General features: G+C 54.4%; 9 protein-coding genes across 9 annotated transcripts; 3 read left to right on the top strand and 6 right to left on the bottom strand.

Moving 5' to 3' along the window:
• Nucleotides 1-495: 495 nt before the first annotated feature.
• VDAG_06951 (WD repeat-containing protein) lies at nt 496-3,579 on the bottom strand (the record flags this gene model as incomplete). Its single annotated transcript, XM_009655856.1, has 1 exon — nt 496-3,579. The coding sequence occupies one exon, from the start codon at nt 3,577-3,579 to the stop codon at nt 496-498; it is 3,084 nt and encodes a 1,027-aa protein (XP_009654151.1).
• Nucleotides 3,580-4,942: 1,363 nt separating this feature from the next.
• VDAG_06950 (uncharacterized protein) lies at nt 4,943-5,974 on the bottom strand (the record flags this gene model as incomplete). Its single annotated transcript, XM_009655855.1, has 1 exon — nt 4,943-5,974. The coding sequence occupies one exon, from the start codon at nt 5,972-5,974 to the stop codon at nt 4,943-4,945; it is 1,032 nt and encodes a 343-aa protein (XP_009654150.1).
• A 186-nt stretch (nt 5,975-6,160) lies between these two features.
• On the bottom strand, nt 6,161-9,015 carry VDAG_06949 (uncharacterized protein; the record flags this gene model as incomplete). Its single annotated transcript, XM_009655854.1, has 2 exons — nt 6,161-8,422; nt 8,475-9,015. The coding sequence occupies 2 exons, from the start codon at nt 9,013-9,015 to the stop codon at nt 6,384-6,386; spliced, it is 2,580 nt and encodes an 859-aa protein (XP_009654149.1). The 3' UTR covers nt 6,161-6,383.
• Nucleotides 9,016-9,554: 539 nt separating this feature from the next.
• On the bottom strand, nt 9,555-11,230 carry VDAG_06948 (beta-lactamase family protein; the record flags this gene model as incomplete). Its single annotated transcript, XM_009655853.1, has 4 exons — nt 10,421-11,230; nt 10,057-10,354; nt 9,915-9,974; nt 9,555-9,610 (listed from the first exon to the last, which is right to left on the bottom strand). The coding sequence occupies exons 1-4, from the start codon at nt 11,099-11,101 to the stop codon at nt 9,555-9,557; spliced, it is 1,095 nt and encodes a 364-aa protein (XP_009654148.1). The 5' UTR covers nt 11,102-11,230.
• A 1,065-nt stretch (nt 11,231-12,295) lies between these two features.
• Nucleotides 12,296-13,663, top strand: VDAG_06947 (uncharacterized protein; the record flags this gene model as incomplete). Its single annotated transcript, XM_009655852.1, has 6 exons — nt 12,296-12,335; nt 12,396-12,773; nt 12,918-13,065; nt 13,117-13,229; nt 13,282-13,412; nt 13,481-13,663. 6 exons carry the CDS (start codon nt 12,296-12,298, stop codon nt 13,661-13,663), a joined length of 993 nt encoding a protein of 330 aa, XP_009654147.1.
• Nucleotides 13,664-14,705: 1,042 nt separating this feature from the next.
• Nucleotides 14,706-16,402, top strand: VDAG_06946 (uncharacterized protein). Its single transcript, XM_009655851.1, has 5 exons — nt 14,706-15,241; nt 15,346-15,541; nt 15,593-15,696; nt 15,756-15,880; nt 15,981-16,402. Exons 1-5 carry the CDS (start codon nt 14,845-14,847, stop codon nt 16,155-16,157), a joined length of 999 nt encoding a protein of 332 aa, XP_009654146.1. The 5' UTR covers nt 14,706-14,844; the 3' UTR covers nt 16,158-16,402.
• Nucleotides 16,398-20,243, bottom strand: VDAG_06945 (uncharacterized protein; the record flags this gene model as incomplete). The annotated part of the gene is made up of 3 exons (XM_009655850.1): nt 17,757-20,243; nt 17,289-17,661; nt 16,398-17,130 (listed from the first exon to the last, which is right to left on the bottom strand). Exons 1-3 carry the CDS (start codon nt 20,212-20,214, stop codon nt 16,398-16,400), a joined length of 3,564 nt encoding a protein of 1,187 aa, XP_009654145.1. The 5' UTR covers nt 20,215-20,243.
• Nucleotides 20,244-21,853: 1,610 nt separating this feature from the next.
• Nucleotides 21,854-22,910, bottom strand: VDAG_06944 (proteasome subunit alpha type-2; the record flags this gene model as incomplete). Its single annotated transcript, XM_009655849.1, has 4 exons — nt 21,854-21,972; nt 22,026-22,625; nt 22,733-22,809; nt 22,867-22,910. The coding sequence occupies 4 exons, from the start codon at nt 22,908-22,910 to the stop codon at nt 21,854-21,856; spliced, it is 840 nt and encodes a 279-aa protein (XP_009654144.1).
• Nucleotides 22,911-23,591: 681 nt separating this feature from the next.
• VDAG_06943 (RING finger domain-containing protein) lies at nt 23,592-24,569 on the top strand (the record flags this gene model as incomplete). The annotated part of the gene is made up of 1 exon (XM_009655848.1): nt 23,592-24,569. One exon carries the CDS (start codon nt 23,592-23,594, stop codon nt 24,567-24,569), a length of 978 nt encoding a protein of 325 aa, XP_009654143.1.
• Between the last annotated feature and the right edge of the window lie 382 nt (nt 24,570-24,951).

Below are 24,951 nucleotides of genomic sequence, written 5' to 3'. Positions count from 1 at the left end.
CAGATGTCACATTGCTTGAGTCTGAACAGAAAGGCTCCATGGAACGCCCGAAATCAATTTACTCCAGACAGAGGGTTACGCTCTGCTCATGGCATGAAGCGGCTGGTCCTCCCACGAGTGACTGAAACCGCACCATCTGCCCACCTTGCATCTCCCGGGCCAGAATTAGGAAAAGGAAAAGAAAAACGCCGTCGAAGCCCTATGCGCCCTTGCTCCATCCCGGTGGCGGCGGTGGTATCTCTAGAATATGATCCGCTTCTCGGCTCCGGAGAAGCATGTCAGCTATGTGCTGTGTGTGTGTGTATGTATGTGTATGTCTGCTTTGCCCCTTATGCATGCTAGCAGCGCCCTCTCCGACATTTGTTGGAACGAGACCCTTAACGCCGGCAGTACCCAAGAACTCCAAGAGAAAAGAAAATTAACAAAGACAAGGTGCCATGAAAGCCAAAAAATAAGTATTCGATCAGTGTGACCGGTGACCGTTGATGTGTTCAGTTATAATGTCGAATTCGACTCCCCACTGGCTGTGCTTGGCCTCTCCAGCTCGGCGTCAACCTCAGCCGGAGACTCGAGCGGGGTGAGAACTTCTTTCGCTTTGCCCTTTTGGATGGGCTGGAAGGTGATGCGGAGCTTTTCGTCCAACATGGACGCGAGACGCTCTTCGTATTGGTCAAGCAGGCCGCTGATGACAGACTCATCCATGGCTTTGCTCCTAATAGCCCTGTCTCCGAGTGCGGCTGCGGTGAGACGCAGCTCCGTGTCCAGTTCCGAGAGCACTTCGTGACCTATCGGCTCTGTCGAAGCGAGCTTCTTGCGGTATGCCCGTAATGTGCGGCACGTCTGCTCTGTTGCCATGTTGAGCGACCCAAAGCCACCCCCGCTGCTGCCCCGGAGACTCGGCGAGCTTTTCTTACGGGAGCTCACGCTAAGAGCTGGAAGGGAAGGGCGTCTCGTCACCCGAGGGGCCTTGGGGCTGATGGGCGGGCTGCTGGACCTGTCGCCAGAGGATGGCCGACGAGAAGGAGTGTCCTCGGCAATGGTAGCAGCGGCGCTACTCTGCGCAAGGCCCTTCGGCGTGCTGGTGTTGTGTACGGACAGGCCGTACTTGGAAGAACGTCTCTGAACCGTTCGTGGTGGAGAACGACGCCCACCCAACGGCGACGGGCGCGAAAACTCGGCAAGCTCTGCCTTGGATAAGACGCGCCGAAGTGGAGGACGTGAGGATGCAGCTTCGAGCTTGACCGGCGATGGATCCCTACTCATCGACACGGGCGAAGGCTCCTGCAGATCCATAGTCCACAGCATCATGGTTCCGTCTGATCCCACGCTGATGATGCTTTGTCCTCCATCATCGTCCTCGACAAGAGCAACGCCGTTGATTGCCTCGGTGTGTCCCCATTCGCGGTCGAGGAAATAGCCAGTCTGGGTGTCGTAGAGTCTGACCGACTTGTCCGTGTTGGAAAGCCCAAGGATGAACCCCGTCTCCTTACCGGGGCATGTTCCCGCAACCAAGGAGTCAAGGATGGCGGCCTCAACACCTCCTTCATCGACGCAACGGAAGGATGAAACTTGCTTGCCGCTGCTCAAGTCGTACTGGCAGACAGAACGATCAAGCATGGCGACAAAGGCAGTCTTATCCCCAGGCCCGAGCACGATGGAGGTAGGCGATGCCTTCAGAGCAATGTTTCGTGTGTTGAGGGCAGCGATGGCGTCCGGGTTGTCGTCTTTACTGACGATATCGTAGATCTGCATGGACCGGTCCAGAGAGCAAGTAATTATCCGGCTTTCTGACGGCATAACAACCTTGACAACCTTGGCAGGAGAATCGAGAGTTTGCATGTGCTCAATCGTTCCAGCTGACGATCGGAGGAAGAGCTGGACAGTCCGATCCCTAGCGTAGGATGCCAACAGGACTCTTGAGTCGTCTTCGTGCAGGGCGACGCCCAGACAATCTGCCGAGTGAGCTTTTGTTTCCAGGAGAAACTCATTTGTTGTCAAGTCGATGACTCTGAGCACACCAAGCTTGTCGCCGGCAATAAGCAGCTTGCCAGCCTTGGTCGTGCGAACAACACTCAGCTGATTAACAGGGTCGCCCTCTTCCTCGGGAATGGTCTGCTCGATAGGCACATCAAAGGAAGCCTTGATTTTTCCGTCCATGTCCCAGAACAGCACGCTTCCCGAACCGGACCAGGTGAGAAAGGCTGCATTTTGGTGATTGGGCCTGGGCAACGACTGAATACCCAATATTTGATTGCCGTGACCAGGGATCTGGATGTGTGACAGGTCCTCCTCCGTCTGGCCCGGGAGGTAACTAGAACTCCAAACGTCAATATGGTGCTTCTTGTCAATGGTGACCATATTTTCAATCAAGAAACCCATGGCCACTAAGCCGGTCGGTGATTGGCTTTTGGTCAACACACAGTCTGTCAGACAGTCGAGGACCGAGCGAACGCTGAGAGTAGCAAACTGGCCGGCCTTGCCGCCGACGTAAGCAGTAGCATGTCGGATGGTGATGGAGCGGATCGGAAAGCCGAGGTTGACGCAGCCCATCAGCTTCATTTGCTTCCCATCGTCGTCGACTATGCAGACGTCGCCTCCTTCAGAGCAGATGATGATTTTGTTGTCGTCCACCACGGCGGCACACGTAAATGTTTCCTCGAGGAGTGGCCCCAGCAAGACGTTTCGGCCCGGTAACGTCCTCCGCGACGAGGGAGAGGCTGTCGACCCTTCTCCGGAAAACTTCTGCTTCGTCGGAGAGACTGAAGATCCTTCGTCGACCTTCCAGACCTTGATGTGACGAACGCCGAGAGTCACAAGGCTGTTCCCCATCCAGACCATTCCCCTGATATTCGAGGTGCACCTGTTCTGCTGGTGAAGCTTGGCTGCCCCAGTCCTGGTGTCAATCTTCCATAGATAGAGAAAGCCATCGTTGGCGGCACCGAGAGAGGCGAGCCAGCGGGTGTCGGCGGACCAAGCTACGGCCTTGACGCCGAAGCCGTGCTCGCTGATGGAGACGAGAGGAACGTCGGAGGAGCTGTCCTCGAGACTAAAGATGAGGACGCGGGGGGCATAACCGGTTTCGCCAACGGCCAGGTATTTGCCGTCGCGGCTTAGGGCAAGACATGTGGCGGCCTTGATTCGCTCGCGGCTGGTCCAGGTCCGCGATGTGGGAGATTCCGACCAGTCAAGGGTTCCGTAGGAGGAGTCGCGAATACCCAGGGCCACGCGGTTCCTACTGTCGTTGGCCTTGGGTGTGGATGTTGGTGTGGAGGGAGCGTAAGAAGAGGAAGAAGTGCTGTAGATGGGCAGTGTTGTCGGCCGTGCTCGGTAGAAACGCTGCGAGTATTGCTCGCCATCGACATCAACGACAACGACGGCACCGCCGGCGATGTAGGCGAAGGAGGACTGAACAGTGTCGAAGCCGGTGGGCGAGGCACACGTGGTGCCGATGACCCTTTTCAGCGCAAGTCGGGACTCATGATACTGGCGGCCGCGCAGAGGGGAGCGCGAGGGGCGCTGGAGGAAAGGCGAATTGGAGGGGGTCAATCTGAGGCGGTTCGTGGGTGTTGCGTGCATCATGTCGCCATTGAGTGCTCCGGGGCGAGGCAATTGGCGGATAGGATTGGTGGTCGACGTGTTGTCGAGCTCGAGGCACAAAAGATAAGCGACAAGTCGATCAAGATGGCGTCGCCGGGGTAGTTGTAACGAACAAAACGAGAGGTCGGTCGGCTAAGTGGGCAAGCGTAGCTGGTCGAGAACAAAGACAGTGAGGGCGGTGTAAGTCAAAGAGCCGCCTGCCCAATAGGATGTAAAGCTGCCAAACCAGACGCAATCGTTAGCATCCATCAAACGAGTGGAATTCTGCTGGGGCGGTCGATAACTTACAGCGACATCAAGAGATTTCAAATCCCTGGTGTAAATTTTGCAGCTATCGCGACCAAAGAGTGAGGCCGAGCGTTTGGTGGTGAAAAGGTCACGGATCACTGAAGCAGGCGCTCCCAGGCAGAAAAAGAGAGATGGTAGGCAGGTGGAGGAGGTGTGGCAGGGTGACGACAGGGGCCCTGTCCATGGACAGCTCGCTGTTGGTCCACCGTCGAGGTCGGATGCACGGGGCGCACAGGGCAGCTCCACTGTAGGTGTCCTTGGGGGTGCAACGCCAGTGCAACGCTTGCCAGGGTTGACCTAGAAACCCAGCTCTCCAACAAGCACAGGCCAATCACTGCAGTGCGCCTCAGCGACCTAAGAGCTAAGGGGCCCCCCTCTCGGCAGGCTACTGGTCGTTCTGACAACCACTCTTCAGTTACATGCGGCCACCCAAACAAATGCTGCGAGGCACCTCGTCACAGGAAGACTTTGGTCTCGCGAGACGACAGAGGGAAGGGTCAACTTCAAGGCGACTTGTCATGCCGTTCGAGTCGGTATCAGTCATGAATACTCCCTGCGATTCAGTTGACGAGCGCGACTGGCCCCCTTTTTAGTCTTCTTCCCCTGCTCGGCTACCAGACTGTCCCAAAGCGAACACGCGTAAGATGAGCTATTGCTGGGGACCCTGGCAACGTGATGAAAATCGCTGGCCCATGCTTCGCTGTGCAAGGTCGATACTTCGGCACTCCGACGCGACGCCCCGAAACAGGCACTCGTCTCTGCGGCTGACCCGTACCATTCTGTCCGCGCTGATAACGATCATCTCAGTTCGAGTATACCTAGCCTTGGGACTAACCCCACACCGTTGCGTCCTGCTGCCTCGACCGTCTCACCGACCAGATTTGACGGGTACGCTGCCCCGAGACGAGACACTTGGAGATTTGGTACACTGCTATTTAAGGGGCACCGAAGTAGTGATGTGGTGGTACATGTTGCACAGGCATTGCTGATCTTACACGCCGACAGCCCGCTGCGGCACACCCCCCTTTGGCTGAGACAAGAGCCGCCGACCCGGAACTCACAGGAACCCCCCGCCCATCTTCCGCTGCAGCCTCGCGCCCGCAGCCTCCTTGGCCTCCTCCTCCTTGCGCCGCGCAATGGCGGCCTGCCTCTTCTCGTGGTACGTCGGGTCACGCGTCACGCCCTCGGCCCGCCACTTCTGCGGCGGCTTCATGCCGAGCTCCGCGTAGCGCGCCCACACATCCTTGCCGCGCCGGAACCACCGCGTCTGCCGCTCCTCCTCCTCCTGCGGCGACGGCTGCCACTTGCTCTTGAGGATGCGCCGCACCGCCTCGGGCGAGATCTCAAACTTCTCCACAAGCCTGGCCGTCGTGTACTCCTCGGGGAACTGCGCGTGCAGCGCGCGGATGCCCGCCACGGCGTCGGGCGACAGCCGCTTCATCGGACGCCAGCCCTCGGGGAACTTCTTCTTGAGGGCGTCTTTCTGGAGCTGCCAGTTTTCGCGGCGGTGTTGCGGCGGGGGCGCCTGCGCTGGGTCGGCCTCGTTCGCGCCCGCCGCTCTCTTTGCGCCAGAGGACGGCTTGTTCGATGGTGCCATGGAGCCTTCGGTCAATTTTGTTTTGCCCTCCGTCTCGAACCCTCCTGCCTTTCTTGATTTTCGTTTGGGTTTGACGGATCTGGGTTTTGGCGAGCCCTGGGAGGTGTCCTTCGCATCGGCGGACGGTTCTATCGTCCACGTCAAGTCGCTCGTGCTGTCCGAGGACGTAGGCGCTGCTGATGAGGAAGGGTCATCGGCTTGGTTCGTGGCGACGGCCTGTCCATCCTCCGCCGGCTTCTCCGCAGCATCGCTTCTGGAAAGGGGGGTCGTCGAGAAGGCAACTCGCCAAGCAGACGAGGATTGCAGTGTCGGGGCTCGTTGAAAATTGCGCGGCGCGAGGAAACCGGCGTTGTGGACTTGAGTGAGCCCCCGCACGAAGAGTTGTAAAGACGATATGCGGCATGCACAAGCCATGTTGGATGATGCCGTTGTTGGTCGTGATGAGTGGAAGACGACTTTCTTCAGACGGCCAAAAAAAAAGTCGACTCGCATGACAGGTGTATGATCGGGGGTCGGATCGGGGTCGGAGCTTGAGACTACCGCTCATGGTCCGTGCTTCTGAGTCAGTGGTGTACCAAGCCTCACCACAATCGAGGTAGCTAAGGTAAGGTACCTACCTACCTAACGATTGGTGTGACCGGGGACGAAGAAGTGACCGCAACTGACTGTCTATGATGTAGATTGTTGAAACTCAATAGAAACTGTTCAGAGACGCTAGATAATGCTGACCTGACTTATGTAGGTAGGTACGATATGTTCAAATTCACTTTCTGCCGTCTTTCACCCATGTGATGATGGTTTATACAGCGTAATATGGACGCTCCAGTGCTGCAACGGACGCTTACCGCATGATGCCCCCAGAACCCTCGCTACCCGACCAATGCCAACAGGGAACCCTGAGTTAGACTGCAAGGCCCTCTTCTGACGCTTCGTCCCTTTCCAGCTTTTCGAGGCCCGTAGCGAAAGCGCCATACACGCGCAACGGAACCGCAACCTCGAAGCTCTCACAGGCCAGGTTCTCCACTGCAACAAGAACGAGGCCCCCACGCTCATCACGCGATATCTCCTCAAGAAGTGGGTGGTTGCGACTTGGGTTCGTGTTACCACTTGCGGCGCTGTTTCCTACCAGAGGCGCGCTGGCGTCTTCAGACTCGGGCTCCGCAACGGGAGTCTTTTTGGTCTGTTGGGTGGTAGCGCTAGGCACAACAAACTCGACACGGATCTTCCACTCGAGAGCGACACCCGATGTCACGAACTCTGGGGTAGCGTTGATGGGAATGGTTGGCGTGAAGACGAGTCTGCGGCCGTAGAGTGCTGTATCAGAGGAAGATGCATACACCTTGCGTGTGACGCGATGGACCGAAGCCTCCGACCGGAGGGCAAGTTGCGAATCAGCAATTCGTTCAGCCGATTCGAGCGCACAGTGGAGAGCGTAGCAAGGCACGTCGGCGTTGGAGAAATCGACCACCATAGTCACCGCCTCGCCGATGCGATATGCAGCCCTCGTAAGTGTCACAACGCCGACGCGCTGACCATTTCGCGCAATCTCAAAGCGGTTGGGGCTTTGCCCGCCCTCAGATGCGTGGGTGCTGCGAAGGATGGCAAGATTGATAGCGTCCTTGGCCGTTGTTGCGTCTTCATACGCTGACGGTCGCCTGGAGCTTGGCACAGCCGTCGGAGAGAGTAGTCCTGTATGGCTGCCGTAGCGTGGTCTGTTCAATAAGTCGTCGACATATGTGATGAAATCGTTTAGAGAAGATTCAGGTCTCGTCGATTGAGCTTTGTTTCGGTTACTTGGTGTTATTTTATCAAGGGGTGTAATGACTGCTTGGTCGCGCAGGATGACATAAGGGTTCATAAGATCGTAACCTAGAATCTCGCCGTGGCTGTTGACGCCGCCCAGCACCCTAAAGGGTACCTCAACCTTGCGTATCTGTTGCTCTTTAGTGCCGCCAGCCCTCTGTGTGCCGATGACGAGCGTGTATGAAATCTTAACGGCCTTGCCCTTGTGGGATGGCGGCAGGCCTCTGGGCAATTGGAAGGCGTATTCAAAGGCCTTGCTCTCCCCTGGCGCGAGCTGCATGTCAACGAACAGGATAGATTGCGGCGTAGAGAGGAGCGGCACAGACTTGGAGCTCGCGATGCCACGCATGTCTTTCATGCTGCTGAGCTCACCGGTCCCGAGAAGGTCGCCAAGGGAGCTGCTTATGCTCCCCCATCCGAAGCTGCGAAGAAGACCGCTGTCGCGCCTGGAAGAAGTCTCGACGCCAATCACGCCGCCCCCCTGTCCACCAAGAACAGCTTTTCGCTTAACTTGCTCAAAAGGCGCCAGGTTGATGAGTGAACCGTCCAGGGTGAAGGAACCTTGAACCTGAGCATATGCCATCATGATGGTCTCGGGTCCTTTCGGTTGTTGTTGTTGTTGTTGTTGTTGTTGTGAGCTGAAATTGGAACTTCGTCTGAGATATGACGGCCTTGGCTGGTGCTGACCACGGAGCGGTTGCTGGTGGGCGGGGTACTCTGAGATGAGCGTTTCCGATGAGTGATTGCTCGCCGCGTAGAACTCCCCGCTACTTCTTGGTGTCCCTCCCATGCTTGTCGACGAAAGGATTCGCATTGCTGGGGTGGTCGCATGCATGTGTGCGTGGTCAGGAGCCCCATGGGAGCTGTCCTTCGTCCGGAATGCCGATATTGATTCGTTCTTGGGGCTCAGAAAGCTGTCGTCAGTGGGATTCAATGGGCTGTTGTGAGACTCGGATAATGGCGAGGGCGCCATGGGAAACTTGAATTCGGGCATATTACTAGAAGGTGACCGTGACAGTCGGAAAGGGCCGCCGATGGCGGGAGTATTTGGCAAGGTTGATGGACCTGGAGACCGGGGGTGTCGATCGGACATATGTGTAGATTTGAACATCGGAGAGCTGACCTGCCGTGGTGATGCTGTCAAGTGGTCAGGCGTTTGTTCACTGACAACAATGGGAGGAAGCAATACCTGACGGAGGTCCAGAGATCCCGAGGCCAGCCCGGGGCATAATGTGCAAGCTGTGAGCCCGCGCATGCCCCCTCCCGGGCCTCTGTGCCCTGGCGAACAACGCGTTGCTTTGCGCATCATCAGGAGCTGTGTTGGCCGATCCAATGGAGACGATGGAGATGGACCGTCGATGAGTGTTGCCCTGGTCGTCGCTAGATTTTGGAGGATGCGGTGGGGGTTGTGGCCATACAATCGAGCCAGAACGGCTCCTTGAGAAGGCGGCCGGTGCACTCAGGGAAAGGGTAGAACGGTGGCCGCGAGAGGGACCAGCAGTTGACGGGGTCGGTGGGGTCGAGCCGGTGATGGGCTTCCCACGATGCAGCGGGGTGGCATATCTGGGACGATCGGCGACGTTTGCCTGCCGTTGGGTCTGCTTATGTTGACTGGGATCGGCAGCAACGTTCTTGAAGGTGATGGTGCACTTGATCTCCTCGCCAGCAAAGACAGTCTGGTCGTCCCAGCGAATGAAGACGCGGATGTTGCTGGAGCTGTCCGAGACCATTGTGGCGCGCGTTGGGTCTTGCCGAGGACAATGAGGAGAGATCGGAAGGATATCGATCAGCTAGGTCCTATGGCATGGCCAGCTTGCACCATTGTCGCCGTTGGTTGTTTGGGGTTGGTACAAGGCGTCCTCGTGGTTGATGAGAGCTGGAGCGAACGTCATGCTCCAAGGTGACAGGTCGAGGTTGAGGCTTCGAGAGACGTAGTGACTGGCTGGGGGCGGAGGGTAGCGGAGCCCAGCCAGTTGCAAGGGTTCCTAGGCCGAGACCAGCTTAGTTCACGTTCTCAGGGGCATCGATGACTCAGCTACCTAGGTAGGCTGACTGCATCGGGAGCACAGCATACATGGAACAAGCAGTATCACGAACCGCTCATCATCCTTTGGAAGTGATTTTCCGTCATTTTCACGGTACCAGAATCGGCATCAACAGTGTTTCTACGCCTCGCGAGAACTGCACAACCAACGCGTCGAGCACATGGCCACCGCCGGGCCCTACTAAGCAACCCTGGCTTCCGACACTTGTAACTCAGGGCAGACAGCTACTGAGACAGCGCTTTGTACACTTCGACCTCAATCTGAGCCCACAAGTTGAGGACTGGGCCATCAGCAAACGGAAGAATCTGAGTGCAAACAAATCCTGCCACCCCTCTCTCCCTATCACACCACCACCAGAGGTTGGCAAGGCCAGCCCACTGCACAGTTGTTGACGATCGACCAGTGGCGCTGCTGTTTGGTTGCATGAAAGTCAACCCCCAACCCTGTGGTGCATTATCCTGGATAGGGTAGAGTTCTGAGACCGGGTTCGTGAGATCGGGTTTCGACGCGGGAATGCCTTGTCGAGCGTAGTCGGGGAATGAGGAGACCTGGTTCCGGAACATCTCATCAACCGTTTCTTTTACGGAGTATCTGGGAGCCGGTTATGGGGCAGGTCCCATTATTGAGGAGAACAGCGAGAACCTCTGGCAAGAAAAGTCAGCCGTCAGGTGCAAGGCCAGTCTATTGCGCAAGAGGCGAGTAACAGCGGATTTTTCAAGCGCTTACTGGTGTATTCTTGAGGCTTCGCAAACAGACCAGCGCCGCCACTGTTGAAGACTGACGCTATCTCTTTTTCGTTGTCCAAGTCCACCACGAGTGGGCGGCGCAGCAGGTGATCTCTAGGTCGAAGGGTGCCGTCCGGATCTCGTGCATGCATGTGTGCCAACTTGGCCCGCATGTCTTCGTTTGGAAACATCGATATGTTATTCAGGCCAAGTGGCTGAAACACATGCCTCTGTAGGTAGTTGTTCAGAGTATCCCCTGTGCGGCGTTCAAGGGCGATACCAGCCCAGTCGATACCGACCTGGGCATTGGTCAGAGTGACTACCTAGGGAAAGGGGTCTAGGCACGAAGGGGATCAACAACTTACACCATACTCCCATCCCTCTCCTGGCTGGAACAAGAGCGGCTGCGTGACATCCTCTATGCGGCCCGAGAACTCGTCAATTCCTGCGGGGAAAGACCAGTCTCTCAGCCTTTCGTTAAAGAATGTGTAGCCGAAGCCTGCGGTATGGCTCAAAAGCATACGTAAGGTAATGCGGTTCTTCTTGTCCTCCAGCACACCGTTAGATCTCAGAACCTTGAGGTCCTTCAACTCGGGACAGAGATTTTCGATTTGATCTCCATCATCCAGTGAGAAGAGACCTTGTTCCACCAGTTGCATACACGCCACACCTGTCAGCATTTTGGTGCATGAGGCTATCCAGAAGATGTTATCAAGAGTCATGGGCTGCTCGGACGTGATTCCCTGTTTGCCAGCCGAATGTGCAAAGAGATCCTTTCCATCCCTGCCAACAACAACGACTGTAACCCCAGGGATGCCTTTCTTCTGATCGGCTACCGAAACATCCACTAAGGCTCGAAGCCGGTCGAGAGACTGGTCGCTCAGGGGCATTGCGAAGTCGGTGTCCTTGGGGATAGAGAAAAAGGGCAGTATGGAGGCCACGGGCCGATATTCTCTGATAAGAGTACCAGGGCGTTCTTCCCTCCCAAGGAGGTTCCGATCACTGGTCTTGTGCTGCGCGTGGGAACTGTGAGGCTTGGGCAGCATTGGACATCAGCCGGAGGGCATGGCCATACTTTAAGCATGTCGGGTCAGAGGAAACACTGGTCAACTGACGCATGGATTCCAAATCGGCGTTACCAATTGTGTCATTGCCGCCCAATCGAGGAAGCGAACGATCAGCAGACATCAAGATGAGGGGCAGGATTGTCTCATCCACTGAACCTTGGGCTCAAATGCTGGGGTTTGCGGGGCGACCACATGGAGCTTGGACATCGCGTAAAATCACTAATCCCTTTCGGCTTGGTTGACAAGCCACCGGCCGGACAAACGGCAGCAGGCCACATACCGTCCGTATGACCAGAACCTTCGGTAGTTGAATGCTCCAGAAGACCATCAGAATGGGCCATAAAAGTCGGCATCGCGCTGCTCTGCCTCGGCGATTGCTGCATACCGTACCTCGAGGTACTGTAGACTAACCGCCGATCTTCTGGCACAATGACCCACACCAGACTTCCGTTGACTTTGATGTGTGGAACACAAAAAGAAGCTTGTCATGTTTGTACGGGTGGCTGGAGGCTCTGTGCACGTGGCCCTCTTCTTTGCTTGATGTGGTCTGTAGGGCGGGCTACATCAATACCGGACAGAAGCAGTATAGAACGACAGGAAGATCGTGAGAATTTGCTTACGACATGCCGAGCCTGGAAAGCTACCTCGACGTCCAACACCCATATGAGGTTCCCAAAGAGAAAATATGCAAAATTCATCCAGTCGTCTAACCTCTGACGCAGGTAAGTTGGGTACCTAGATAGGTGCGAAACAGGGCAGGTGTACTGAGCACGTATTTGGTTCATATGAGGTACCTAAGGTAAGGTAGGTACATATAGGTGGTAGGTACATAGGCAGGTACAGCGAGCTGCCTATCTGAGCTTCTGGGAAGGAACCACCAGAAGCTGCTGCCTTCGAGCTCTTTCACCTGGCATCTGGAAGACAGCTTCTGCAGCCTAGGTACCTAGTTTCTGTGCCTTCAGACTTGCAAGGTCCACCTAACGAACCTCAACCTTGGGTTTCTCGGCACATAACCTACTACAAGGGATTGTTCCTCTCTCTTGCTTGTTCTCTACTGCCGCATTAACTCTGAGCCACGCATCTTTGGACATCCAAGTCTCCCTCTGCAAGATTCGAATCAGTTCCTGATGCCCAAGTTCTCTTACACGTTGTGAACGCGAATCAGACGACAAGATGAGACACCAAGAGTTACCGAGCATCAATGTTGCTGTTCGTAAGTGGCGAGACAACAGTGCCCTCAACAACTTCATGAGCTGATGAAACATACCCTCAGGTCTTATGGGGGACTATGGAGATGCCTACGAGTACCCTGACCCCAGCCCCCACCTCGGTTACAAAGGGTCGACCGATGGCCGCGCGCAGCGAGAGATGTCCACCTTCATCGAAAGCAAGGACGACAATGGCTTCGAGATTGTCATTTCAGTGGATGATGATCCTTCCCTGGACGAGTGGATTTATGATGAATTCTGCCTAGAATTTCAACTTCTCGTCGATGGCAGTCACATGGGCAAGCGAAACGTGAAGGCTTGCAACCTGCGTCGCAACGGTAGAAGCTACACATATACTACACAGTTCATTGGCGCGAAAGGACCCGGGCGTGACCCTTACCAGAAAGAGCTTCGAAGGTTTGTGTTCTCGTCGCTCGCCACCGGTAAGTGTAGCCGCACCATCCTCAAGTTGGTGACTTCCAGACCTGACCTGTATTTAGTCATCGATGAGACATCCCCTGAAGAAATCGCTCTGTCAAAGGCGCTTGGGACCATTGAGATAGTTGTTCGGTGGGTGGAATTTACAGGTTTTGTCTCCAGTACCAGAGACCGACAGCAAGACGGTCGCGACAACACGTATAAGCAGACGGATCACAGGATGAGTACCAGCGGGTATCCATATTCCGAGATCTCCGAAGAAGCTCTGAAAGGAAGAGCACTCTCGCACAGCACATCGTCAGTGGCATTGTCTTGCTGGACAGTCTTTCGTTGCTAAAGACTTCATAGCTATGCCATAACGGAGGACATTACTGGCCATGGGGGTGGAAGGCGTCCTCGGACTCGGATCGTGGATCGTGGCCGCCCGGTGGTGTCTTACCTATTCAAGTACCGCTCTATGGGTAAGTTGCAACACGACATCCATGAAGCTTCAATTGACTCTTTTCCCCCTAGAGGGCCTCAAACAGGAAGGAGTCGTGCAACGAACTCCTCCCCCCGACTACGATGACGCAGTTCCGAAGATGGAGTCACTACCACAGCACGAAATTGAACGTCTAGCTCGCGTAAAGCTGATACAGATGAAGGTTTGTCAGGGGGGAATAGACCAGGTCAAGCACAAAAGCCTGCTGAACAATACTGACTGGCATTCCAGCGAGACCATGATAGACAACGCGAGCCCCTGACGAATTTGGGGACTAACGAGGCGGCGCGGCGCAGCGGCAAACGTCACATTGACGACGTATACAGTCTGAATGAGGAGGTTGAAGGAGGTCGACCTAAAAAGATCTTTCGCATGGACCCCTCGATACCTGTCATTGACTTGACCGACGAGTGAAGGCGGCCACCAGACTATGTTGTTTTCTTCGACAGGTGTGTGCAACGAGCAATTGTATTCGCCAAAAAATAATGACGTCGGACACCTAAGCTAACAGAAAACAAGCACTGTGAGAATTTTAGTGTTGTATTCGGGTCGGCTTGGCTTTTTACAGTCTTCCTCGGCCCCGGGGCCTACCATGGCTTCGATGCGTTCTTTTTTTTCGGAGTTTTTTTCAAAGAGTGTGCGGCAAGAGGAATTCCATCACAAGACGATGGAAGATGTTGAGATACCATCGAATCAGGCGTTTGAAGATGTTCACAGGGTTGCTTGAGGCCAGAGGGGACATGCTATTCATGTGATGCCTACCTACAAGCAACGCTTCGTGTGCCGTTCTTCACGATGCAGGTAGGGGGGAGTAGGGGATAAGTGCAAGAATGCTGGTCGCGATGACCGCGGCTCAAAAACTATAACCAATCGTCTATATGTGCTGCATGATGGCTGCTTGGCTTCTACCTCAGGTAATGTGAACCCTCCCATTCAAAGCTGCGAGAGTGTGTGAGCCGGGTTTGTTGACGTTGCTGCGTAATTGTTCCTACGTCGTTGATGGCAGATGCTCGCAGCGACAAGTGCGTTGTTGAGGCTCTAGAGACGTCCAAGACATGATTGGCTGTCACAGAATGGCATGACCGCCATGTACAATGCCCGGACATCCTGTGGCATTGCCATGCTGATTCGCTGCACATCTGACAATGTACCAGTGAAGTCCAGGCCATCTTGGACCACAGCGCCCAGAAGGCGATTGTTGGTGGTTTGTGTACTGCGACTGAGGGATGTGCGGGTGCCTTATCTATCCGGCTTCCCTCTTACCTACGTACCTAGGTACCTATGTGGTGCGCTGATCAGGTCTCCCTGGTACCTAGTTACCTACCTTACCTTAGGTGTACTGTACACACAGCACTGAGCGAAGACGTTGTTGGTTGCCTGGCCGCACGGTGAGGGGCGCCTGAGAACCCCGCCCATCAAAAACGTGGTGCCCAAGGTGCGTCTTGGATGACAGGTTATACTTACCTTAAAGAAGCCTACGGTTCCTCATCAGCGCTTGTCAATTACGTCCTTCTCGTTCCGCCTTGCCGTATCCACCGCTGAGATACTTCGAGATCATTCAGACGACCAAAGACTTGGAATCACACGTTGGGACCATGCCCATCGATCGTGAGGTCCCAGGCATCGACGCCTGGGTCGAAGTCAACGGCCAGAGAGCAGAGGCTTACAACGACGACGACGTGTCCTCCCGGGAAGTGAACGACATGCCGGCTAGATACCAGGTCTTCAAGTACATCGAATCCATCGATAATGCATCCTTCACCGTTCAGGCCCATCTGAGTAGAGAGGTCACCCAGCATGCTCCACCGCCGTGCGACACTGTCATCGGGGAGCTCTTCGTAGACGGAAAACATGTTGCTTCCAAGTGCTCCTCAGTTCGGCCAGGCCGGGCACCTATTGACAGGCTCCAGTTTGACGGCAAGAAAGTCGAGTCGCGCTCTCGTCCTGGATATGTCCATCTTCTCAAGCTGGTCTTCTCTGCCGTGTCGACAGGTATGTGACGAACTCCACTGTTGCCACACCCGTGATGGGGCCCTCGCCTGGCGGTCAGGGCGGCCGCGTCGATGCCGTCCTTTTCGAGACTAATTCAGCTCCAGTGGACGACACGGATACGGCGCGCATTGCGAGTGACCTTGAGGCAGCGAAGCATTTGGGACTCATACAGCTTCGCTTCTTCACTGGTGTCGACATAGGCCATACGATGGCGCAGAGGCCTGATTCAACGATTCCTACCAGTACGTCGGAGCTGGCTGAGAAATCCCTAAAGGGCAAAGCCATCTCCCATGGCACGTCGTGAGTCTTTTCAACGCATGTTTCAGCGAACTGAGGACTGAGATTTGGGAGATTCTCTCACGGGGCGGATTTGCCGGCGAGCCGCCATGTCATGGTCGACTATGTGCTCGGCCGTCAACCCTTTGCTGTGATCAACTTCAAATATCGATCTCGAAGTGGGTATCTCCACGACACAGGACATTGGAACTTTAAACGTCGCTGACATGGGATCAAGGGGCTCTTCAGCAGGAGTTGATCCTTCCCCGCACTCCATCACCCGATCCAGAACTGCAAGTTCTCGAGGGCATGTCGACCGAGCAGGTCAGGCGGTTAGCAGCTGAACATCTCCACTCATTACATGTAAGTCTCATCGACGACTTACTTATCTGCACAAATGACGGAGCCTCCTGCGTTGTCTTGGGGAGCATCGCATGCCAAGCAGTAAGCTGACGTGGCACAGGAGCCGACCCAAGTCAAAGAAGAGAACCAAGCTGTGGCGAAGACCGAGAAAAAGCCCTCCGTCAAGCGTGAGAGGGATGAAGTCGACCTGACCATGCCGCCATCCCAGCGCGAGTGGAAATATACCAGAACAGCGAACGGGGCGAGGGCAGTGGACCTCACCGAAGATGACGACTAGACAATCATGTTCAAGTTTGTCTTGTCTTGATGTGTGCTTTGATGATACTTCTAAAGATTTTGTAAGGCGTTTTCTTTTCGGTATACCCACAGCAGTAGCGATCTCTTCAGCTTACCGCGAGTTAACGTTGCGTGTACGGGCTGGTCTTTTCTGCTTGAATCAAGGGCGTCTATGTCATCGATGTACATGAGAGTAATCATCATCATTATCATCAAGTCAGAACCTAAGAACTCTGCCAATTTAGTGTTCTGCTACTTGTTTCGCGTCAGCCTGTTCATTCTTCAAGGTCTGTACCGCAACCTCTGCAGCCTTTGTCTCAACCTCATCTCGAGCGACCCCGTCATCCACCTCTGCAACACAGCGATCCCCGACCATGACCTTGCAGGCATATTTTCTTGTTGCACTTTGCAGGCCGGCTGCGTCCTCGGGCAAAGTGAGGAGATATTTGACTGTCCGGGGACCAGCGATCTCTCCCAGCTCTTGCTTCGGATGCAGCACATGAACGTCCTCCTTTGCCAGTCGGGAGAGCACAGGCAGAATGCCCAGTCGTTCCGCCACACGAATGCACGCGCCCATGTCGCCCGAATCGACCCAGACGGCACCCAGTACAGCTTCGACCATGTCGGAGAAGAACTTTGCGGGATGTAAACGGGCGAGAAGAGACCAGGGGTAGCTTGACCCATGTTCCAGAGCGTGCATGATCTGTCCTCGGAGATCGGCATGAACGCTGGCAGCTTTGGTCTGCTGCTGCACAACCTCTATTGAGGAGTGGCGCATAAACTTCCAAAGGGGGATTTTCCGGCGTGTCTGTTTGAGCTTCTGTTCCACCCCGGCGGAATTTTGAGGATTGAAGTCCGTATCGGAAGGAGAAAAATCGATATCAATGATCACCTCGTCTTCCTCGGCATGGCACTCGAGTGCAAGGAAGCCTAGAAGATCGCCGTTGACCGAAGCAGTCTTGAGGAGATGCATCCTGTCGTGCGAAAGGTTGAGGGGAAACAGATGGGACACCACAATGTCGTCCAGAATGGCATCGCCAAGAATTCAAGACGTTCGAGGCAGCCATTTACATGCCCGACAGTGAAGGAGGCATGTGTGATCGCTTCGATCAGGAGACTCTTCTTCGTAAACGTGTAGCCGATCAGGTCCTCCAGCGGAACAAGCATTGGCGGCAAAGGCACATCAGGGGACGCCAAACTGTAAAGGATCTCCTGGCAAGCTGGCAACGGTTTCCAATCGAGCTCCCTCAGGAAGATCGAAATGCACCCAAGTGCCTTTGGGAGGCCACCGTCAATGTATGCGGCCCCTATGAGTGCTTCCACAATATCGGCGAGCGTCTTCGTCGACATGATACGGGGTCCTGAGTCGCGAGCACCCTTTTCCATCATGTCGTTGACGTAGATAGGGCGCCACGTGCGACAAGTGAAGTTTTCAGTTAGAACAAATTTGTCAAGGCCAGCATCCAGTGCAGCCCTACACAATCTCGAGTTCGACACTAAGCCATCTTTCAGGCATGATAAGTAGCCCTCCGGCCAGTCAGAGTCTAAGCTAGTGTCAGCTGCGGCAACGTATGACAGAGTGCAAGGAGGGCGAACGCACGCAGAGCGGCGGCATTGGCCGTGGTGCAAAGCTTGAGGATAGAGTCACCCAAAAGCTCAAGGCGCTCGTAGTTTGTGGCTTCCAAGGAACCCTTAGTGCTAATGGCCGCCAGGACAAGAGAGGGATCTGAGAAATTGAGGTCACGAAGTAGGCTCGAGGAAAGCTGTTCTGCAACCAGTCGAACCTCGACAATGTGTGAAATGAAAGGGATCAACGCCCCAAAGTAAGCATGATCTAATGGAATCGTGTCGACTTTCGCCCACGGTGCCGGATAAACCCTAGCATATGGCTTCTTGTTTGTCGCCTGTGGCAGTAGATCGTTGACCTTCTGTTGGTGCAAGAGGGCCAGGTACCGCGGCCACTTTCTGAGAGCCAAGTAGGGGATGTTACTGGGTGCGTCTTGAAAGCCTGGAGAGTCCCCGATGCGCCGGAAAGGTCGTTGAACAAGTTCAAGTGACGGCTTGCCATTTAGAAAGTGGTCGTACACATACGGGCATCCTGACTCGTCCCGTACCAGGTACAGCATTTCCTCTCGGTCGGCATCTGCGGTTGTGAAACCCCGTGCACTTAATTGCCTGATATTCAGTTCGCCATCTTGTGAAGCGAAGCTGATAACCTGCTGCTGACCATGAGCAATAGACCAGTGATGGCCAAAGTGGAGTGCAAGCAGCACTGAAGTATGATCAGGCATTTCAAGATTCTCCTTTCGTTCTTGTGGGCCAAAATCCAGAAGCCATGGTCCTTCGCGATCGAAGTACACCGGCGTGGAAGGCAGTGCCGGCAATGCTACCGGCATTCTCATGATATACGTTCCTCGCGTCAATCCCGTCGCGTCTCGGAGGTGCACTGGAGTTAACCAGGTTTCAGTGCTCGTGATCCAGGCCTGGGCAATACCAAGCCAGACATTCAAGAGGCCATTGACCTGCAAGGTTGCTACTCGAGGTTCGTTTGCGGGTACGATATCTTTTACCGTGAGTGGAAGCATGTGTTCATTGACCAGTCCCGCTTTGTAAAGAGCCACGTATGCCTGAAAAGCGGCATCCTTTGAGGCCTGATGCTCCGACTTCCAGCTTCGACGACTCTCAGCATGGCGGACGGCAGCTGGAACATAGCTTGGCAACAGTACCGTGACCCTCAGAGATGGAGGTACTCCGTTGTCTACCACACGGGGTATGTATTCGGGCCTCTTGTCTATAAACTCCCCGGGAGAGAGCTGCCCACAAAAGTTGCTGAGATGCGCTTTGGCGTTCTCGAAGTCGAGTCTGGCATTAGTACTCTCGACAACGTACTCTTCGTACTTTGCAGACTCGGATGCTTCGATCTGCTCCATGATTTGTATTTCGCGCTGTTCTCTCTCGTAGTGTGTCCTCATTGTCGCTTCCATGCTTTCCCAGTCCTGAGGCACGTGGTCTGTCCCGGGGAGAAGAACCACGAGGCTAGAATCCTTCTTCCGGGCTCGGCCGCGCCGCTGGACAAAGGCTTTGAGATTCTCGGGCTCATCAAAACAGATCACGAGGTTGCAGGCAGGAACGTCGATGCCCTCTTCAAGCACACTCGTGGCGATGAGCAAATTGAGGTGGCCAGATCTGAACTGAAGAAGGGGCTCTGTCTCGTGGGCTGCTCGAGACAGATCCCACATGTCTTTCTTCCTTACCAGATGAGTGGAAGCACCAACAACAACCCCAACGCTCGAGTGCCTATTCTGTGTCAGTGGATGCGACTCAATCACGTGTGCAAGCATCGCCGCAGTTGATCGCTCTTTGACAAATATGATCCCGACAGTACCATCGGTAGCTTTAGATGACAAGTATTCCATGAGCACCATTACTTTGTTCGACGTGTTATGAGCACTCAACATGCTGACTGGCGGCTCGCTGATACTGATTTGTCGAAGGATGTTGGCCAGATACTGCTTTTCTTCGGTATTCCGTTGATTCATGCGGTGATCTCTTGCTTCAATGATTGCCAGAAAATCTGTAACAACCTTCCAAATGTAGTACTCGGCCGCCCAGGGCCCGAGATCTCGCAGGACTCGCAAGCTTTGATTGAAGAAAGACTTCATTTGCTGTTGCGAATCTGTTTTATGGCTTGTAAGGACCTTGATGAGCTCACGTCGTGCTCGATCAGTGCCTTTGTCTCTTAGACAGATAACGTATGGATCTTGCCTGATGTCCATATTTCTGCATGCTTCGCGAAGACTTGAAATGCTGACCGGCTTGGGCTCATCCTTAGCATCTGTCGTTTCGTAATGGACATAACAGACGGTGGGCCTTTTGACATGGGTCATTAAGTCATCTCGGTGCAATCTGGGCGTAACGCAAACCGAGTCCAGTGTCTGTTCCAGTGCCTCAAGGCCTTCGAGCCTAGATCGCATTATGGGGCTTGCGGTCAGTCCCAGGACGTGGGGAACAGATAGTGCCGATTGTTTGCGTGGATGATAGAAATTCATCATGATCATTCTCTCAGCGCTTTTACCCGTAGAGTGATGCGCTACACCGTTGTTAGGGCAAGAACACTTGATAAACTGCGCTGATTGAATACCTTCATCAAAGACAAGCAAGGATAATGAACCCATCTGGACAAAGCCGTGGCTCAAGGCATCGCAGAGAACTTGAGGGGTTGACACCACAATTTTGACGTTGAGAAGCACAGCGTTCCAAGTCTCTTGGTTGGACCATGAATCAACATTATCGCTGCCAAGAAGCAGCTTGGTCTGAACTGCAGGAATCTGAGACTGCAGTACAGAATGCTGCTGAGCGCAAAGCTCAACATTGTGAGCCACGAACCATACAAGCTAAAACCCTGTAAGTGATTGCGAAGCTACCAAGTGGAGTTTGTCAAACCTTGTCTGAAGCCCCTTCTTCTAGCTCTGCTCGAATTCGGAGGACGGCACTGGGAAAATCAGTATCAATAATCAGGTTCGGCTTGCAGGGAACGTACACTTGGGTCTTGCCACTGCCTGTGTCCATCTATGGAGGTGTCAATCGAGGTTGACTGGCGCAAGAGGGAAGGTTCGCACAGCTAGAATGATATTCCTCTTCCTACTTTCCGCCAGCATCTCCAACTGGTATGCCCGTGCATTGATTGTGACGTTACTCGACTGGCTCGGGGTGGCAGCAAGGGGGCCGATGTCGTCCTGAAGGCCATACGGTAGGGAGGTTGAGTCGCGTGATTCGGACGTTGGTTCTGGAGTCAAGTCATCGTCAATTGGACATCCGCTGCTCCGCAAAGAAGCGGAAAATGATTCCGAATCGTCAAGCATTGTGCTGTATCGCTACAGGTGCTGACAATATGAGGATGGTATTCCACGGTTTCCAAGCCACACGCGATTGCAGTCGTATTTGAGAGCGAATAAGCCGAGATGGGTCAATCAGGACACATAGCTCGGAATGGTTCAGCGGATGACCAGTCCCGTCTTATGTTTTAGCCAGTTATGATTCTTTGGCAGGACGCGTATGGGGGAGGTAATGGCGGTTGGAAGATGAAGAGGCAAGGCTGGTGACGATGATTTTGAGGGGCAGACAAATATCGTTGGCGCAGGCGATGGAGTGAGTGGCCTGCAGGAGGCCCACCAGATTCTGGCTGGCGAGACCAGCTCAGATAAGTAGGTATGCAAGAAATGGCTTCTCGGCCCCTGAGTGGCAGATCCTGGCGCATCGCAAACACTCAAATGAGAACTGCAATAGAATCATGACAATTCGACACCATGCAGGGTGCCGCGGACTTCACAAGCTGTCACGTCAGGCAAGGTAGGTAGGAAGGGAGGTAGGTACCTTAGCAAGCTTAGGTACCTAAGGGAGGTAGGTAAATAACTGGGCGGATACCTCACATTGCCGTTGGCAACGTACCTTGTTACCTAAGGTAGGTACCTCAAAGCTGTCAGGGCGACGAGGTTTCGCATGCACATTGTCAAGTCACACACCATCCAAGGAAGACAAACACTACAGGCGACAAAAAAATGCCGAAGATGCCAGTGTCTCCATGAGTCATCATGACAGAGTCTTTTGCATGAAGGCTAAAGAATCCCAAGCCCCCTCACATCCCTCTATTGCTGCTATGTTACACGGTGATGACGGTCATTATCCGCTATTGTGCATTCAAAGGTTCGTCAGATAATCCTCAATCTCCTGGGGTGTAAGCTTCCTGAAACGAGGACCAGTGGCGCCCTCAACGCCCTCAATTCCCAGCAGATGATCCGCTGGAGGACCAACGATGCCTGGCAGTTGTTAGTATATCGACTTCACCGAGGCCAATGCTGCTTGTACTCACCAATCTCGATCGTCTCGCCGCTCATTTCTCCCTCGATTGTCTCCTTGAGGGTCAGAAGGGCAATGTGCACTGCGTCTTCGAGTTCCAGCCCCTCTGTGTACCGCTTCTCGAGGAACGTCTTCGCCGACGTCGCACTCTTGCCAATGGCAGTCGCCTTCCAAGGGAAGTAGCTGCCAGACGGGTCAACCTGGTACAGCATGGGCCCGCCCTTCAGAATACCGCCAGTCTTGCCGCTTGGCTTCTTCTCCTCGCCTTCCGCAGCCTCCTTCTCCTCATCCTCGGGCAGGATGCCCTCATCCCAGCCGGCAATCAGCAGGCTGACGCCGTACGGCCGAACACCGCCAGATTGAGTAGCCTCCTGCATAACCTTGGCGACATCCTGAACCAATATCCGTGTCGGGGGGTACTCGTTGTAGATGCGCTTGTAGCCAGTGTGCGACACTTTGCGTGCCTTGTCAACGAGCACTCTGTAATCGGGGCCCATGCCAGAGTAGACCATGCCGATGTTTGGGGTGACGAGACTGATCTTAGACAGCGAGCTGGGGTCGGCTAGCGGTGACGAGGACTTCTTTTCGGTGGCGAGGACGATGCCATTTGTCGCTTTAAAGGGTTAGCAAGTGATCGACCAGCTTCGACTGAGAAGGCGGGGTGGCTTGCCTTTGATTCCTAGGGCGGTGACACCCTGGTTGACGGCGTTGAGGGCATACTCTGATAAGTGTCAGCTTTCGAGCTTGCAATCAAGGCGCTGTTGCGGATGAGGCAAGGGTATACCAATTTGTACCAGCTTGCCGCTGGATGAGGTTAGTATAGGAGCTCCGATGAACCACGACAGGATGCCTACCTGGGCGAGAAGGTCGTTAGCGAGAAGGAGTATCGGTCAGCCATGGCGTGATAATGTTTGTGAAGTGACGAGTGAGTGGTTTTGGTTCGGTTGATGGGGCCTTCGCAACGGAATTGAATGTGGTGAGGCTGTTCGAGCTTCGCACGGATCACTGTCGTAGGCTGTAGCTCTTGCTTCCCTCCTAGGCAACTCGCGCCGCGTCAAGCTCCAGCATACTGACAGCCCCAGGCTCTGCTCTAATCTGGTCCGTGCTTTCTTCACGTGACCGCCGCGCAAGAGAGAGAGAAAGTCTGATTATGTCATTCTTTTAGCTCATATGATTGGCGACCAGCCCCATTGCGGGGAGAGGAGCTTGGGGCAACAGGTTAGACAGTAAAGGTAGGAATCTTTCTTTTGCTTCTGCGAGGTTCTTCCATTCTTCTCTCCTCTATCAATCGTAAGGACGACGTCCTCCTCTGCCCTTCTCGGGTAGTTAGTTTCTCTCCCCTACCCAGTTACGAAAAGACACGTTTTCCTGACCTCTAGTTTTTCTTCTCCCTCAACACCACGTTATGGTGGACACTGTCTGATAGGCTTGCTCTCTCTCAGCCACCATATCACGTTGATGAGCTTCTGACCACGCTTGGTATTCCGCCCCAGCCTGCACCTGAACACCTTCATCCCACACCGAGCCTTGAGATCGATTACAGATCCACGCCACTACCCGAAGCTGTTCAAACCTTAGAATGGACTCTTCTTCTGCTCAGTGGACTTGGCCCGACGACGTCCCGAGTGCCAGTACTGCGAACGATCATGATGGCCAGTCTCCAAACCAAAACGAGTCTCAGCACACAGAGCCTCATCAAAGAAGAGCGGATTTTGAGTCGCACCCGCAACCACAACCACAGCCGCGTCAACGACACTATGGTCCGCGGAGTTGTCGCATATGTCTTGAAGAGTGCAATCCTACATGGCCCAGCCCTGGCAACACAAGCACTTTAGGCGGCATGATGGGATCCGGCGCCAAGCCTGTGTACATGTCTGCAGACGGCTTGGGTCGCCTGATATCGCCCTGCAAGTGCAAAGGATCACAGAAGTACGTTCATGAGGCCTGCCTGCGAGCCTGGAGAACCGCAGACCAGACAAGGCGGTCCCCAAACTTCTTCACGTGCCCAACATGCAAGTACCAATACAAGCTGAGTCGGCTATCCTGGGGCACACGGCTTCAGAGCGGTACTGCGCAAATCAGCCTCACGGCTTTTGTGTTTGTGTTTTCGGTTTTTTTGCTGGGTTTCGTGGCAGATCCCATCTTCAACCTCTGGGCTGATCCGGTCGGGACCATTGCAGAAACTGTCGTTGGCTCATTTGACGATTTTGGGCGCCCTCCAGAGCCTGTACACGTTCCTGGAGATGGAACATGGTACGAGCACTTCGTCAAGGGCTTCCTTTCTCTTGGTATCGTCGGCTTCTTGAAGTATCTCATTGCCATGTCGCCATGGCAATGGTGGAACATGCGAGCCAGCGGCATCATGGGTGGAGGGGGCCGTCGCGGGGGAGGCGGTCGTACCCGGAGCGAAGGTATCAGCTGGGCCCTCGTCATGATCGGGGCTATGACTTTCATCTACACCGTTTGGAAGGCTGTAAACTCACTGAGCCATATGGTCCTCCAGCGAGCTGGCGACAGTGTACTGGATGTGGGTAACGAAGACGATGATGAGGACTAACTTGGTGCGCTGCACAGGAAGACGATGTGTCATGATCGTGAGCATGGTGACAGCGGCGCGTATCGGAAAAGGCGTGTTTGTATGGTCCAACCCGGCAACTACCGCTGATAGCCTGCATTGCACACTCTTAAGTTGCCTCGAAGTTTCTCTTCCACATCGTGTCAACTAGTCTGTGTGCAAAGATTGAGTCAATGCTTGTTCTCTGGAAGCGGCCGTTTTGGTCCCTTCCAATCCTGAACTGCAGAAGACGATCAGCCTCGATGACGAGCACTGTTCCAGAGCTTTGTTCTTTGGAGCTTTGCTCCTCGCCTTCTGTGGTGATCATGGCATACCAGCCAGACTCGTGATCACTGCTGGCCTCAGCTGATACATTCTCAAAAGC

The sequence above is a fragment of the Verticillium dahliae genome, genomic scaffold (genome assembly GCF_000150675.1).
Source record: "Verticillium dahliae VdLs.17 supercont1.15 genomic scaffold, whole genome shotgun sequence".
NCBI classification, from domain to species: Eukaryota; Fungi; Ascomycota; class Sordariomycetes; order Glomerellales; family Plectosphaerellaceae; genus Verticillium; species Verticillium dahliae.
The sequence above is the reverse complement of the archived record's forward strand: the minus strand, read 5'-3'. Positions and strand labels throughout refer to the sequence as shown.

Coding starts and splice junctions, on each gene's coding strand:
- VDAG_06946 (XM_009655851.1), top strand. CDS start 14,845: ATGCCCATCGATCGTGAGGTCCCAGGCATCGACGCCTGGGTCGAAGTC. Junction 15,697..15,755: donor CTTCAAATATCGATCTCGAA/GTGGGTATCTCC, acceptor CATGGGATCAAG/GGGCTCTTCAGCAGGAGTTG. Junction 15,881..15,980: donor AACATCTCCACTCATTACAT/GTAAGTCTCATC, acceptor GACGTGGCACAG/GAGCCGACCCAAGTCAAAGA.